This window comes from Staurois parvus, unplaced genomic scaffold (genome assembly GCF_062004578.1).
Source record: "Staurois parvus isolate SC_StPar_1 unplaced genomic scaffold, SC_StPar_1.0 ptg002264l, whole genome shotgun sequence".
Classification (NCBI taxonomy): domain Eukaryota; kingdom Metazoa; phylum Chordata; class Amphibia; order Anura; family Ranidae; genus Staurois; species Staurois parvus.
In genome coordinates, this window is record NW_028320060.1 from 26505 (window position 1) to 43693 (window position 17189).

Below are 17189 nucleotides of genomic sequence, written 5' to 3' on the forward strand. Positions count from 1 at the left end.
TAATATAAATCCTGTATAATAATAATATAAATCCTGTATAATAATAATAATAATATAATAATAATAATAATATAAATCCTGTATAATAATAATAATAGTATAAATCCTGTATAATAATAATATATAAATCCTGTATAATAATAATAATATACATCCTGTATAATAATAATAATATATAAATCCTGTATAGTAATAATAATAATATAAATCCTGTATAATAATATAAATCCTGTATAATAATAATAATAATATAATAATAATATAAATCCTGTATAATAATAACAATAATAGTATAAATCCTGTATAATAATAATAATATAAATCCTGTATAATAATAATATATAAATCCTGTATAGTAATAATAATAAAAATATAAATCCTGTATAATAATAATATAAATCCTGTATAATAATAATATAATAATATAAATCCTGTATAATAATAATAATATAAATCCTGTATAATAATAATATAATAATATAAATCCTGTATAATAATAATAATATAAATCCTGTATAATAATAATAATATAAATCCTGTATAATAATAATATAAATCCTGTATAATAATAATATAATAATATAAATCCTGTATAATAATAATAATAATATAAATCCTGTATAATAATAATAATATAAATCCTGTATAATACTAATATAAATCCTGTATAATAATAATATAAATCCTGTATAATAATATAGATATTTTATGTGGATTAATACCAGATGTTGCATCATTCAATATTTTAATCAATAATAGATTGCTTGCTTATGATCTTCCATATCTAATTGGATCACAAATCGCTACTTGCATTACCACACTAATAGTAACAAATCCTTTCCACGGGCATGGGGGGGGGGGTTGACTTTATATTTTTAGGAGGATGCTGGAGCAACCAAAGGAAAATGATATGAGATTATACAATCCCTACACAGATACACAGAAAGGGGCCCTGGTGGAAAAGAACCTCAGGGCCCCAAGCACTGTAAGGCTAGCCGGTTGGTCAATGGGTTGTCCATTATGATGAACACATCACATACAGGTCTTCAGAAACCACCAGATTCAGTTGTTTTATTTTCCTTTAATTAGAGATCATGGTTAACAATACACAGAGCAATGATTATCCTCCTGACAGTTTAATGGCTGACAGAAGACGGCGAGTCAGAACGAGGTAAGGGAATGCAGTGTATCCTACAGTGATAACGGCAGAGCATTCATACAGCATCATACAACATGGAAAGGTTTCTCTGTAAACTGAACATTCAAGTATCTATCGGCAGTCCTCTCTTTACAGTGGTGAGTGACAGATATTTCAGTTGTGTGCAGTTTCTGGTTGAGTTGGATTGTGTTCTGGTTTCTTATATGTCTCAGGGACTTCAGCAGAGAGTAAGAACAAGAACATCCATTTTGCCCAACTGCTCCAGCCCTAACAAAGTCAAAAGATGGTGTCACTCTATCCTGGTGGATCCTCTATAATGTAGAAAAATACACAGATATAAACTGGCTGGTGGTCTTTTTGACCAGCCTGGATTGAACCGTATTGCGGAGGATAATGTGCATCTCTAAACTGTTATGGTTTACAGCAGTACTCTCCAATCTGCAGCCCACATGCTGGATACAGCCCTTTGCTTGCCTTTATCTGGCCTTTGGGGAACTATAACCTTTACTGATACAAGACACTATTCCCCTGTCAACATTGGGGCATAATTCCTTCCACTGACACCAACAATAGGGCATGACTCCTCACAATGACAGCAACATTAAGGCACTATTCCTCCTAATACCAATAATGGGGCACTATTCCTCCCGCTGACACCAGTAATGGGGCACTACTCCTCCCACCGATACCAATGATGGGGCACTATTCCTCCCACTGATACCAATGATGGGACACTATTCCTCCCGCTGACACCAGTAATGGGGCACTACTCCTCCCACCGATACCAATGATGGGGCACTATTCCTCCCACCAATACCAATGATGGGGCACTATTCCTTCTAATACCAATAATGGGTCACTATTCCTCCCGCTGACACCAGTAATGGGGCACTACTCCTCCCACCGATACCAATAATGGGGCACTATTCCTCCCACTGACACCAATGATGGGGCACTATTCCTCTCACTGACACCAATGATGGGACACTATTCCTCCCACTGATACCAATGATGGGACACTATTCCTCCCACTGATACCAATAATGGGACACTATTCCTCTCACTGATACCAATGATGGGACACTATTCCTCCCACTGATACCAATGATGGGACACTATTCCTCTTACTGACACCAATAATGGAGCACTATTCCTCCCACCGACACCAATGAAGGGGCACTATTCTTCCCAATAATACCAATGATGGGGCACTATTCTTCCCAATAATACCAATGATGGGGCACTATTCCTCCCACCAACACCAACGATGGGGCACTATTCCTCCCACCGACACCAACGATGGGGCACTATTCCTCCCACTGATACCAATGATGGGGCACTATTCCTCCCACCGACACCAACGATGGGGCACTATTCCTCCCACCGACACCAACGATGGGGCACTATTTCTCCCACCGACACCAACGATGGGGTACTATTCCTCCCACTGACACCAATGATGGGGCATTATTCCTCCCACCGATACCAATGATGGGGCACTATTCCCCCCACTGACACCAATGATGGGGCATTATTCCTCCCACCAATACCAATGATGGGGCACTATTTCTTCCACCGATACTAATGGTGGGGCACCATTCTTCCTTCTACTGACTACATGCGCTTTGATTTTTTTTTTTTTAACCAACCAAACCCAAGACATTGTTTACTCCAACATTTTCTACACCTGCTAGCCACAGTGCAGCCCCCTTAAAGTCTAAAAATTGGCCCTTTTTTTGGAAAGTCTGGAGATCTGTGGTTTAGGCCTTGTATGATCATCAGTTGTTTTCTTTTTGCATGCTAGTCTCATATCGAAAATGAATAGGTTACTAAAGTTCCGAAAATTCTCACAAGACAGAATACAACGGCCTGTACTGATTAAACGGAAATCGTTTGTTCTGTTATCGTATGAGAAAAATGTTTGCGCTCGTCCCTTTGGATAATTTTGCATGAACTGTCCTGATCGGCTCTCTGTACTAACAATCAGATTATCGCACGATCGCTTCGAAAGCGGTAGTTTTCGTCTGATTTTTTTTTTGTGTACTAGTTTTAACTTGAGCTACTGAGCTCTATAAACAAGATTTTTCTTTTTTATATCTGATGAGCTAAGGAGACAAGATCCCTAAGCAGAATTTTCTATTTACAAGGCTAAAAGAAACGGTTTGAAACTTTATTTTTTGTCAGTCCTAAAGAAAAGAAAACAGAAACAAAGCCACAATACATTCCTTTTAATGAGGGGAACTGGAGGTGCTGTGAAGCTGTGGCTTATGAATGTATGCTTGTTAGATATTCATACAAGAACCTCATTATTTATTGATACATGAACTTCTTTGTAGCTGTAATAATTTATGAATGGAGACTGCATGTGGTAACAGTAATTTATAGGAGATTGTTTTTATGCTATATTCAAAGTTGTCTTATTATAGTTAAGGGAACAGTATCGGTATATTTTTTGCATATATATACACACAGTATATAAAAATATATATGCTTTTCCTTTATGAACAGTTTGCCTTTTAAATTGAACCTATAAGTATTTATTTTGCTTTATTTTTAAATGCTTTGTTTTATTTTTTACCATCCCATCTTCGGGATGGGAGATGGCTACTATATAGCTGTCAGGACCTGGATCTGAACCTGCGACTTCTGCTGCGTCTTTTCTTGCTGAGCCACCTGGGATGCTGGACAATTCCTTGAATGATCTTGCCGTGAACCTTGTTTCTCTTGAACCCTGAACCCTTTGCTCCTCCCATGAACTTCCTATTTTAGCCAGGTCTCTGCATTTCTTGTTTGCCAGATTATTGTGCTTTTTCAGCCCAGGGGTGTCAAACTGTGTCCCTCCAACTGTTGTGGAACTAAAAATCCCATGAGGCATTGCAAGGCTGACAATTAAAATCATGACTCCCAAAGGCAGAGGCATGATGGGACTTGTAGTTCCTTGACAGCTGGAGGGCTGCAGTTTGACATCTGTGCGGGAGTCTAGTCAATATCTCAGTCTTGTCACTCCTGCTGCCATCTGTATCTCCCCTACCACTGACTTTTGGCTTGTTCCTCGACTACGCTTCTGCTTGATCCCAACCTACAGCCACTTGTTACCGATCTTTGGCTTGTTTACTGACCACACTTCTGCTTGATCCCTACCTGCTATATCTGCTACTGGACCCTGGAATGCTCCCCTCCTGGTGGGGTGATCCTGGTACTAACCCACCAACAGGACCTACTTCTGTACTTACCCAGACGGTCGGTGAGCGCCTCTCTACTGCCATAGCTACTGGTCTCCGACCCTGACCACTGACAACACCCTAACATGTTGGGAGCTGGAAGGTCCGCACCAAGGCAGTGAACCAGATTGTGGTGTTGAAACAATCATATACACCGCGTAGAGTATGTTAATTCTGAATGGTATAAGTATTTACTCTAGGGCACAGGTGTCAAACTGGCGGCCCTCCAGCTGTTGCCAAACTACAAGTCCCATGAGGCATTGCAATATTGATAGTTACAAGCATGACTCCCAAAGGTAGAGGCATGATGGGACTTGTAGTTTCGCAACATCTGGAGGGCCGCCAGTTTGACACCCATGCTCTAGGGAGTTCAATCAAATTATAGAGAGAGTGACACCTTTCTTGCTGCTTTGTGGGAAGGGCAGAGATACCATCTACTGGGGACGATCTCACCACTGGAGTCTCCAAGAGATATTGAAAGTGGCGGGTTATTCAAGACACCAGTGTCCACGCAAAACTGAGGTATTAGTTTTAGATGACGGTTGATGATAAAGGATCCCAGTGAATATCAGAAATAGTACGTGCAAAAAGGTAAAAGCTGAATATTTTAAGGGCTTGGGTTAACAAACAGTGCAAAGGGAGCGTAAAGGGTGGATTACGTTTGCCTGTGGTCCTCTTATCAGTACTATGAGAGTCCCAGTGCCAAAGGCTCCCCAGACCCACCATCTGCTCTGGATGTCCTGGCCCATCTTACAATGCCCTGGGGCAAAGGGCAGATTCTGAAGGATATTTGTATTATGTTTGGCTACATGCAGCAAGCATCCACATCCTCCAGTCCACAGATTACCACGTAAGGGGATATCATGTGTACTCTCCAGCACTTCAGGAATTGAACAGCCAAAGGAAAGCCAAGGGGACCAAAAGAAGATGCTTCAGGGGTGCAGCCCTCCTCAGACGGGGAGATCAACCACTAGATAAAGAATAAACGGGTGGCGCACACATCTAGTACATTATCCAAGGTTTATTCAAAGGTATAAAAGACAAAAACATACTCACAGACGAAGCATGTATAAAAATCCTTTGCCTAATGAAGATAGCCACAACGGCAGGCAAGGTGTACCAACTGCTGCAGCTCCACTGTTTTGTTTCTACCATCGGTCTACCTCACTCACATCACATCTGAACCAGTCCGAGAGGCTGGTCAGCAGCTCTGAGGAAAGGAACTTGTCCCCGAAACGCGTCAGCCTTTTGACCGCACTGACAGTTGGAACACCTTGCCTGCCGTTGTGGCCATTTTCATTATGTGAGTATGTTTTTGTCTTTTATACCTTTGAATAAACCTTGGATAATGCACTAGGTGTGCGCGCCACCCGTTTACTTATTACCATTTAAGGGTTTAAAGTGGAGTTATCCTTTAAATCTCAATCATTACAGCACACTTTGAACTTTAAGGGTTAGTCCACTCAAACATAATGGGGTTGATGCACTAAAAGTGGAGAGTGTGAAATCTGGTGCAGCTGTACGCAGAAACCAATCAGCTTCCAGGATTTATTGTCAAAGATAAACTGAACAAGTTGAAGTCAGAAGCTGATTGGTTGCCATGCACAGCTGCACCAGATTTTGTACGCTCCAGTTTTAGTAAATCAACCCCATTATTTGAGTTTTTTGCAGATGCGGACATATTGTATCTTCTAAAGAAACCACTGCTGTGCACCATCTTTTGCACAAGACCTTGTTATTTACACAAGATGCACAGTTACTTCATTTACAAATCAGTTTGGCAATCCTTCATTAGAAAAAAAAAAAAAAGAAAAACAATACTGCCTAGTAATAAAAGTAATAATAATCACATTTTAACAGTCACAAAGACAGCCAATATTTCCGAATATCCGAAGTCTCCAGAATTTACAGGCTTGGCAGCAAGTAAGGCCAGGAGCAAAGAGACAATGCGAACTACAATAACTCCCAGCAACCAATCAGAAACCTCTGCGGAACTTGTCGCAGTATTGTGAATTCTTATTGTCCTCTACATGTTACTCCAGCATTTGTGTCCTTTGCACGGCTTTACTGAATGAGCCGTCTAGCAGCTTGCCTTCAACAAAATCCAAAAAACTGAAACATTTGCCATTCCACTTGCATTTCAAGGGGAAGGCTGAAGGACAACCATAATTAAGTCCTCCATCTTGTTTTTCGCATATTTGCCGTAAACTCTAAGGAGTACCTTTCTAACAATGTTAACACACAACTATATTAATACTCTTTCAGGGATCGACAAACAGGAAATAATAGAAGAGTGGTGGAGAAAATGCTGCTGCAGGATCCCTTTGGTGCTAAAGGATTAGGCATTTGGTTATGCTTCCTGAAGGGGAGGATTAGATCACGTGACTACGTGCTGTGGCTGAAACTAATAGGAGCCTGCTGCAGCGGTTTCCCCCGAGCATTTTATTCTTAATGCAGAACTCCAGACAAAACTTTTATTTTCCTGCGCAGTGGGGCTGTGCCTGTATTGCATGGGTTAACTGCTCATTTTGTCGAGCAGCATAAGGAAAAGCTGTACTTACCCAATCCTCGAATCCTACGGAAAACAACGCTACCCCCCACGTCCTGTGGTGGACTGTTCCTGCCATCCTCACGTCCAGAGCTGGTCTATGGACATGATGACATCAGGAACAGTCCATTCACAAGACCACTAGAGGGCGGGGAGGCAGGAGCTTAAAGAATCAGTGGTTTGATAAGTGTATTGTATTGTTACTGTCTTGTCTCATGTTCTGTCACCCTCGCTACTGTACAGCGCTGAGCATACCCTTTGGCGCTATATAAATACTGTATAATAATAATAATATCTCCGCTCTCCTCACCCCTAGACAAAAATGAGCAGTTAATCTATGGGGTGCAGGCACCGCCCCCACTGCATGGGAAAATACAATTTTTTTACCCGGAGTTCTTCTTTAACAAACACAACTAATGCTGGATGAGACTCCACAGGTCCTGTAACTTTAGGAATTCTGTTGCTGTTATTTTGCACCCCCAGCAAAACCTTTAAAACAGATTGATGCTGACATTTGATTATCTGCCCACTTTAAGGGTCAGTTTCTTAAAAAATGGAGCAGAAAGGTCCCCACAAGAGAAAAAGTAGTACACTTGTATCTATTGTGGCTCCTGTCTCCGACCTTCCCGTGGCTCCACCACTGAAATCCCTTCCAGTATTTTCAGTATTCAACCTTCCCTTAAAGCGGAGTTCCACCCAAACGTGAAAGCTCCGCTTATCTGTCTCCCTCCCTTCGTTGCCACATTTGGTACCTTTGGGGGGGGGCGGATTACCTGGTACCCACTTTCACTTCCGGCTTAGTTCGCCATTGTGAACTGAGCCAGAGGTTCAAGGCCCCCTCCCACACCCCTCTGGGAAACTCAACATCAGCCCAGTCACAAAGCACAGCATGATTCACGTATGCACAGTAGGAAACTGGCTGTGAAGGCACAATGCTTGACTGCTGGTTTCCCTTTGTCAAGATGGTGGCACCAGCACCCAACAGCCGATTGAAGACACCACTGGATCCCTGGACAGGTAAGTGCCCTAATGTTAAAAGTCAGCAGCTACAGTATTTGTACACTTTTAGTTTTTTTTGGGGGGGGGTTGGGGGGGGGCTGGAACTTTACTTCAAGCCTGAGATGACATGACCTGTGCCTAGACAACTGGTCATATGGCTAGATGCAGTGGAATCCCGGGGCAGCATATTCCAGTGTTCTCTGCCCTATCCTGAGGATCCATCCTCCAACCGCTCTTATACCACTGCTCAGTCCTGTAGTGATGGGTGGAGGAAGGAACCACATTGTGCAGAGGGGGCCACAGGATATCACTCCTTGATATCTTGAATGCTGAAGAGATTGTTGAAAGCTACCCAGGAAAGGATGGGAGGTAGGAGGCAAGGGCCACCAGAGAGGAGAGTAAATACTGTAACAGAGACCTCCGAGCTCCATTCTTTAGGAACATGACAGGGTCATTTCAGGTTTTATTGATCACCAACCTGAAGGTAGGTTTCCTATCAGTTCATCAGTTTCAAAGGCACAAAGGCAAAGGCAGTTTCAATGCCATATTGTTTAGCTTTTAATTTGCTGTTGGCTTATTTAACCCTCGGCCACAAAACACGGAACCAAATCAGATTTTACCATCAGAGTGATCAAAGCGATGAAAAGCAATGGGGGAGACTTACTAAAACTGGAGAGTGCAAAGTCTGGTGCAGCTCCGCATACAAATCAGCTTCCAGGTTTTGTTGTCAAAGCTTAACTGAACAAGCTGAACTCAGAAGCTGATTGGCCGCCATGCATTGCTTCACCAGATTCTGAGTGCTCCAGTTTTATGAAATCTTCTCCAATGCTTGATTAATTGCTGTGAGTTGTCGTATTTTACCCATAGCTCTCCGTCTTACTAAAGGCCATTAACGTTCACTTTTAAATGAATCTTATGGAGTACATAATTTTGTCACATTTAACATTGTTGAAAAAAAAAAAAGAAAGTCCCTTACACCTTCCAGTGTTCCATCAATTTTGTGCAAACATGCAAAAGTCATTAAAAAGTAACAGACATCACAAATCGTTAGCGATCAATCACACTCAAAACACTTCCTTGACATTCAAAGATGAGAACCCAAAGAACAATTTACACCCCATTACAGGAACTAAATACCCCCCTACCCCCTTTTTTTTTTTATAAATAAAGAGTATCCATGCCCCTTTGCCTAGACTTAAAGGATGATAAATTAGAGTACACATTTTAATTAGCAACCAATAAATAAAGTCTGATGCAAAATATGTTGTATGATTTTTCCTGGTTGTTGCTTCCAGTACTCCTGATGTTTTCTTTGGCAATCTTGCCACTTGGTTGATGCGTCCGGCTTAAAAAAAAAATCCAAGGTTTCCATGGAAGGAGGCCCTTTCCACTCGCCAACAGTTCAGTGATTTACAGCTTTCAACTTATTAAAGCAAAATTCTCTCAGAAGATGTCCTAAGCCAAGCTCCCCCAGGATAACAGGTTCTATAAGGTTCCAATTTCTGCCGTTATCAACATTGACTCTCCCTTCTCAAAAAGATAGGGACTCTCTAAACCAGCTAAACTAAACCAGGGTTCCTCCAGAAGTTTCTAGGGGTTCCTTGAGCTGTGGCTGATTGACTTCTCATTTGATGGTTTTTGTATAGTTCAGGGGCCAACAGCATTTGGCAAAGACAACGGTGTGACACTAGCGATCCTACAACTGCCTAAAAAGGGGTCATTCTTCCCATTGGCCATCCATGCAAGGGGCATTCTTCCAACTGGCCACCAATGTAAGGGTCATTATTAGTTCCAGCTAATGCCACTTAGCAGAGCCAGCTGCATGACACCAAAGATCTTTTTAGCTGTCTGCAAGGGTGACACTGTAGCCACTGCTGTAAGGGTGGCACTTTTACCACTGGCCACCAGAGGACATTTTTTTTCTGATTTCAGCTAAAAAATGTTTGTGATCATCTACACAAGCCAAGGGTTCCGCCAGAGGTTGTAAGGAGTCCCTTGAGCTGTAGCTGATTGACCTCTCATCTGATGGTTCCAAAAAAATAAGCTACATTCTACACCCACACCCAATTCAATACATGAGACACACTGGTGCACAGACCATGGCATGCAAGCCATCCAATGAAAAGTATCTCAAACAATAGGTCGGCACCATGGTGAAGATTCTCAGTTAAAAGGACAGTTTATTGGCATGATGGGCTAAAATCCAGCCATCTGATGATGCCTGCATGGTACCAAGGCTAATGCCACTTGGCACAGCCAGCTGTATGACACCAATCTTTTTAGCTCTCTATAAGGGTGGAATTATAGCCACCACTGTAAGGGTGGCATTTTTCCACCAGCCACTAAAGTAAGGGGCTTTTTTTTCCAATAGCCACCAATGTAGAGGGTATTTTCTCCACTGGCCACCAATGAAGGGGGATTTTTCCCACTAACGACCAATGGAGAGGGCATTTTTCCCCACTGGTCACCAATGTTGTGGGCATTTTTCCTACTGGCCATCAATGTAGGGTTTTTTTTTCAACTGGCCACCAATGTTGTTGACATTTTTCCCACTGGCCACCAATATAGGGAGCTTTTTCCCACTGGCAACCAATGTAGAGGGCTTTTTTTTCCACTGGCTACCAATGTGGGGAGCTTTTTTCCAACTGGCCACCAATGTTGTGGGGATTTTTCCCACCGGTCACTAAATGCAGGGCCTTTTTTCTCCACTGGCTACCACTGTAGGGGACATTTTTCCCAATGGCTACCTACTGACCTTCCATGAATTGGTTTTGGATGGGTTTTCCAAAATCTCAAAATAATTCCTAGGGTTCATCTGGGGTGAAAAAGGTAAGATAGGCCACCCAAACGCTGTAGCAAAACTGCAAGGAGGAATCACCAAATGTAGTGTTATTGTCTTTATTGTGCCCACTATATGGGAAAGGGCTTAGCCTAAAACTGAACCTTACCAAAAATATTCCTGTTTCTTGGCCCCTTACTATAGTCCACACCTGTAAACTTAACTTGTCCTGCAGAAGATGCTTCCAACTTCTTAAGAGTGGGTGATTACACCTAATGCCTGGCATTGGTCATGTGATCATAGCTGAATCAGAGTACAAGTAGAACTTCTGACTACACAATTGTCGGTCTCTTAAGCCATTTTGGCTGAGATGATGTTACCTATGCCTAGGCAACTGCTCATGTGACTGGATGGAGTGGAATCTCATGGAAGCATCTGCTGCCGAAAACATTTTACAGGCTTTTCCTACTATTGATTACTGTAAGTCAGCAGGATGGGGAGGGGGTTACATTAAGTTTTAACTTCATTGGGAAAGAGGAGGGCTAAGCGAATGCAGAGTCCTAATCTAAAACCTCTAGGGCTAAGATGGTTGTCAGTGAAGGTCCAAACATAAATGCCCATTGTGAACCAAAGTAAAGCTTCGGCTCTCTGCTCAGGCATTCACAGCCCTATTTGATGGATCCTGCTGTGGGTGCAGGTTGAACAACTGTCTGCAGACAGTAGAAGCATCATGAGAAGTATTCAGGTAATCGCACACAGCACAGAGTTGTTTCTTCTGGAAGTGACAGCAGCCACAGCTAACTCAAAACCACACCCTCCCAACATGTTTTGCCCTGTCCGGGGCTTAATAATTGAGGTCCATGATTAGGCCCTGGGGTGGGGTGAAATGCATTGGGAGGCACGGCCTTGACGGAGTCAGCTGAGGCTGCCATCACTTTCAGAATGAAGGGCTCTGTACGGTGTGTGAAGACTTCTCATAAATGACCAATGAAAAAAAAAATGACCAAAATAGGTGCTGATTTCAGAAAAGATCTCAGAATTCACACAGCCCTCAGCCATCCCATGGAAGTTAATGAACTGAAGGTCGTAAATCGCTGAACTGCGTCTTCATCAGTAAGTGAACAGAGATGAACTCTTTCCAGGGAAACCACTTTCAAGCCTTTGTTCACAGAGGAAAGCTTTTTCCGAGGCTTCACATGGCATCGAAATGGAAGCGATGGGCTTCTTGCCGCTTCTCCCGGTCGTCTGCTTTCTGAAACACAGAAAGAGGAAACAAATTGGTGTGTAAAGTGTCCCAGAGGATTTAGGGAGCTATTAGGAAGTTTGTTCACGAGCCTGTACGATTTTGCTGGTTTATTATTCGTTAATATGGGTCCAGTTTATATTGGTGATAATTCCACTGTAAGCGTTAATGATCCAAAACTTCTCATTCCTAACGATCAAGCAAGTCATTAACTGCTAACGAGCCCTGCTATTACACACTGCAAGTAGCCGAAACAGCCCGCGTCCTGCCACTTAACTGTAAATTAAAAATGAAGCGCCGCTCATTTTTAAAAATCACCACTTCAGAGCCGGACAATAAATGATGAATGTGTCAGGCGGTCGTGAGATTTGGAGGACTTTGGTAGGACGTGGAGGGAGTCCCCGCAGTGAATCGGATACAAATTTGATTTACAAAAATCCAATTTAAATAAAAATTATGTTAAAGCTGAACTCCGGGCATAACAACCCTTCACGTAATATATTCCTCAATAACCACAATGGATATAAATCCACTTTGTGTGCACTAAATGCATTTGCAAACCTATATATTACCTTGAAAAAGTGGCTGTGACATCATCACTGTGTTGTAAACAGCCTATGCAGAGAGCAGAGCGGTAGGAGGGACCCAGCAGGCTCCACCCACTACAGGCTGGCTGTAGAAAACTACATGAGGGGGCGGCGACAAGACCAGTCACCCTGCACAAGGAGAGAGCAGAGATGTGGAAGGGGCTCAAAAGGCTCCACCCACTACAGGCTGGCTGTAGAAAAGCACAGGAGGGGGCAGGGACAAGACCAGTCACCCTGCACAAGAAGAGAGAGAGCAGAGCAGTGGGAGGGGCACCTCAGGCTCCACCCACTACAGGCTGGCTGTAGAAAACTACATGAGGGGGCGGGGACAAGACCAGTCACCCTGCACAAGGAGAGAGAGAGCAAAGATGTGAAAGGGGCTCAACAGGCTCCACCCACTACAGGCTGGCTGCAGAAAAGCACAGGAGGGGGCAGGGACAAGACCAGTCACCTTGCACAAGAAGAAAGAGAGCAGAGCAGTGGGAGGGGCACAGCAGGCTCCACCCACTACAGGCTAGCTGTAGAAAACTACATGAGGGGGCGGGGACAAGACCAGTCACCCTGCACAAGGAGAGATAGAGCAGAGATGTGGAAGGGACTCAACAGGCTCCACCCACTACAGGCTGGCTGTAGAAAAGCACAGGAGGTGGCAGGGACAAGACCAGTCACCCTGAACAAGAAGAGAGAGAGCAGAGCAGTGGGAGGGGCACAGCAGGCTCCACCCACTACAGGCTGGCTGTAGAAAACTACAGGAGGGGGTGGGGACAAGACCAGTCACCCTGCACAAGGAGAGAGAGAAGAGCAGTGGAAGGGGCTCAACAGGCTCCACCCACTACAGGCCGCCTACAGAAAACTACAGGAGGGGGCAGGGACAAGACCAGTCACCCTGCTCAAGGAGAGAGAGTAGCAGTGAGCGGTCTTTATTACAGGAAGTCCCACTCTGGATTAATGTACAGATCTGGAAGAAATACACAAAGCACACCGAGATTCCAGGAAGAATACAAATGATGAATGGACTTAGGCAATATTCGATTATTCCTGAGTTCAATTTTAAAGGGCAAGTGCACCAAAGCTGCTATTTTATAGAACGGTGGGGCTGAATATGTCTAAACCAAAAACAGTTTGATTTAGATACATAAAGATACATTGATTCACATTAATCCTGCTTAACCGCTTCCCTACCTCCATTTCTGAAGTGCAAAATGGTGGACACTTGGGCCCCTTTCACACGGGAAAAACTCCATTGCGATCAGCAGGGGAACTGTGAACTGATCTTCTGTTGATTGGAGCAGAGTGAGCGGATGACACATCTGACACCTGCAGAGCCCGCTCTTTTCTATGGGTAGCTGGGAGTAAATGGACTCTGCTGTTCGTTTACATCCAGCTACCTCCGATCTGCTTCACCTAAACGGAAGAGGATGGAATCCTCTCTTGCTTCGTTTTTTTTTTTTGTGGGATTGATCTGACCTGGAGATAGGCGGGTGTAAACGGACACAAGTCCATAAGGATGAATGGACTTTTCAGATGAGGTCCGCCTGAAAAACTGACAGGCGGACCTGATCGGTAGGCCCATCCGAGAGGGAGCATATTCCTGCAGTGCTGTTTATAAACGGCACTGCAGAATTTTCCCTTGGACGGCCAGTGAGCCCATAAATGGCTGTGAAGGAGATATGTGAACTGATCTTCTGCTGATTGGAGCAGAGTGAGCGGATGACACATCTGACGCCTGCAGAGCCCGCTCTTTCCTATGGGTGGCTGGGAGTAAACGGACTCTGCTGTTCGTTTACATCCAGCTACCTCCGACCTGCTTCACCTAAATGGAAGAGGATGGAATCCTCTCCTGTTTTTTTTTTTTTTTTAATGGGATTGATCTGACCTGGAGATAGGCATGTGTAAACGGACACAAGTCCATAGGGATGAATGGACTTTTCCGATCAGGTTCTCCTGACAAGCGGACCTGATCGATAGGCCCCTCTGAAAGGGAGCTTATTCCTGCAGTGCTGTTTATAAACGGCACTGCAGAATTTGCCCTTGGATGGCCAGTGTGCCCATAAATGGCTATGAACTGAGCCATCCAATGATAGCTCGGGTCACATACAGAGTACAGAGCCAATTTAGAGCGGAATTCCACTCAACCTATCAAAAAATAAAAGTCAGTAGCTACAAAGACTGTAGCTGCTGACTTTTAAAAAACAGCCACTTGCCTGTCCCTCGGTCCCGGGGTGTGTCCCCCGCAGCCCGTTTCACCGACCGTCCTGCATTCCTGGAGGCCGGCATCTTTAGTGTGGGCACCCAGCTATGATAGCTTGCGGCTTCACAGCCGGGTACCCACTGCACATGTGTGAGTAGAGCTGCGCTTCGTGACTGGCCCCGTAGTCTTCTGGGACCTGTCACGTGTCCCAAAAAACTACAGGGAGGGAGGACACCTTCCGCTTCCGATCGCCTAGGTGATCGAACCGGAAGTGGGATCGGGTACCTGTCAAATTCAGGTACCGTCTCCCCAAAGCCGCCAATCCTTAATGGGGAGCAGTCCTTAAAGCGGAACTTCCCCTTTTGGTTGGAGCTCCGCTTTAAGCGGCTCTGTACCATGTGAACGCTGTAATGATCAATAGTGACATTCCAAAAAAGGGGTCATTTTGGAGGTGCTTGTACATTCCTGCCAGTAATAATTGAATTTTCCTTGAATTTCCCAGAAAAAGAAAGTTATTTTTTTTAAAATGATGGTCTTTTTTTCCTTAAAAAAAACAAAAACCCAGTAGTTATTAAACCACTAAAAAGAGATCTTTAGCTGTGCTGAATGACCAGGCAATCGTCAGTCAAACTATTACAGCACTGAAAACTGCAAACATGTTCTGGTAATAAAGGGGTATTACAGGCTGCTACTGACGTAGTTTATTAAAGCTTGCACATGTGGCCATTCAGGATCACATTTAGGGTCTCCCAGGAGCCCCATCCAGTCCTTGGACCTAGTTAAAGCCTCTGTGTGACTGCACTATTTATGCCATGAACAGTGTTGAATGGTGACATATTACTTGAAAGACTTGATTAGTAGAATTCTAATAAATTATCATTTCTTCCAGTGCCATTATCCCAACAAATGGTGACTAAACTGAATATTTGGAGCGGGATGTTGAATGTAGCACCAAAAATATATAATATAAGTATCACATATAACAAAGGTTTTTTTGATGGACCCCTCAATTTCAGTGGGCATATGTTCCTACAATCAGCATATCAGTGCATTAATTCATTTTTTTTTTACCACAACAACCTATACAACATTGCCTTAGGCCAGCATTTATCAACAATTTTACACCAGAGGAACCGCTAAAATAATTTTCAGGTCTGTCAAAACCCAATCATTGGAGGTCAGTGGGAAGAATGCTCCTTACAATGGTGGTCAGTGGGAAGAATGTCCCTTACATTGGTGGTCAGTGAGAAGAATGTCCCTTACATTGGGGGTCAGTGGTAAGAATGCTCCTTACATTGGGGGTCAGTGGGAAGAATGTCCCTTACATTGGGGGTCAGTGGGAAGAATGCTCCTTACATTGGGGGTCAGTGGGAAGAATGTCCCTTACATTGGTGATCAGTGGGAAGAATGTCCCTTATATTGGTGGTCTGTGGGAAGAATGTCCCTTACATTGGTGATCAGTGGGAAGAATGCTCCTTACATTCGTGGTCAGTTCGAAGAATGTCCCTTAAATTGGTGGTTAGTGCAAAGAATGTCCCTTACATTGGTGGTCAGTGAGAAGAATGTTCCTTACATTGGTGGTCAGTGGGAAGAATGTTCCTTACATTGGTGATCAGTGAGAAGAATGTCCCTTACATTGGTGGTCAGTGAGAAGAATGTCCCTTACATTGGTGGTCAGTGGGAAGAATGCCCCTTACATTGGGGGTCAGTGGGAAAAATGCTCCTTACACTGGTGGTCAGTGCGAAGAATGTCCCTTAAATTGGTGGTTAGTGCAAAGAATGTCCCTTACATTGGTGGTCAGAGGGAAGAATGTCCCTTACATTGGGGGTCAGTGGGGGGAATGTTTCTTACATTGGGGGTCAGTGGGGAGAATGTTCCTTACATTGGTGGTCAGTGGGGAGAATGTTCCTTACATTGGTGGTCAGTGGGGAGGATATTCCTTACATTGGTGGTCAGTGGGAAGAATTCTCCTTACATTGGTGGTCAGTGGGGAGAATGTTCCTTACATTGGTGGTCAGTGGGGTGGATATTCCTTACATTGGGGGTCAGGGGGAAGAATGTTTCTTACATTGGGGGTCAGTGGGGAGAATGTTCCTTACATTGGTGATCAGTGGGAAGAATGTCCCTTACATTGGGGGTCAGTGGGGAGAATTTTACTTACATTGGTGGTCAGTGGGAAGAATGTCCCTTACATTGGTGGTCAGTGGGGAGGATGTTCCTTACATTGGTGGTCAGTGGGGAGGATGTTCCTTACATTGGTGGTCAGTGGGGAGAATGTTCTTTACATTGGGGGTCAGTGGGAAGAATAACCCTTACATGTGTAGTCGTTGGGAAGAATGCTCTGTACATTAATAGCCAGGTGGAAGAATACCCCCTTATAGACAGTTACAGGATCAATGGTGTCACACTGCTGGCTTTGTCAAGTGCCATTGGCCCCTGAACTATACAGACACCATCAAAT

General features: G+C 43.7%; 1 protein-coding gene across 1 annotated transcript in view; it reads right to left on the reverse strand.

The window, feature by feature from the left end:
- Positions 1-1066: 1066 nt before the first annotated feature.
- ITFG1 (integrin alpha FG-GAP repeat containing 1) overlaps positions 1067-17189 on the reverse strand; it is a gene marked incomplete at its 5' end in the record, with an annotated part of 284615 nt that continues 268492 nt past the window's right edge. Inside the window, one exon of the mRNA XM_089665615.1 lies at positions 1067-11958. Coding sequence (XP_089521741.1) covers positions 11899-11958 — 60 coding nt within the window. The remainder of the gene's footprint in view (positions 11959-17189) is intronic.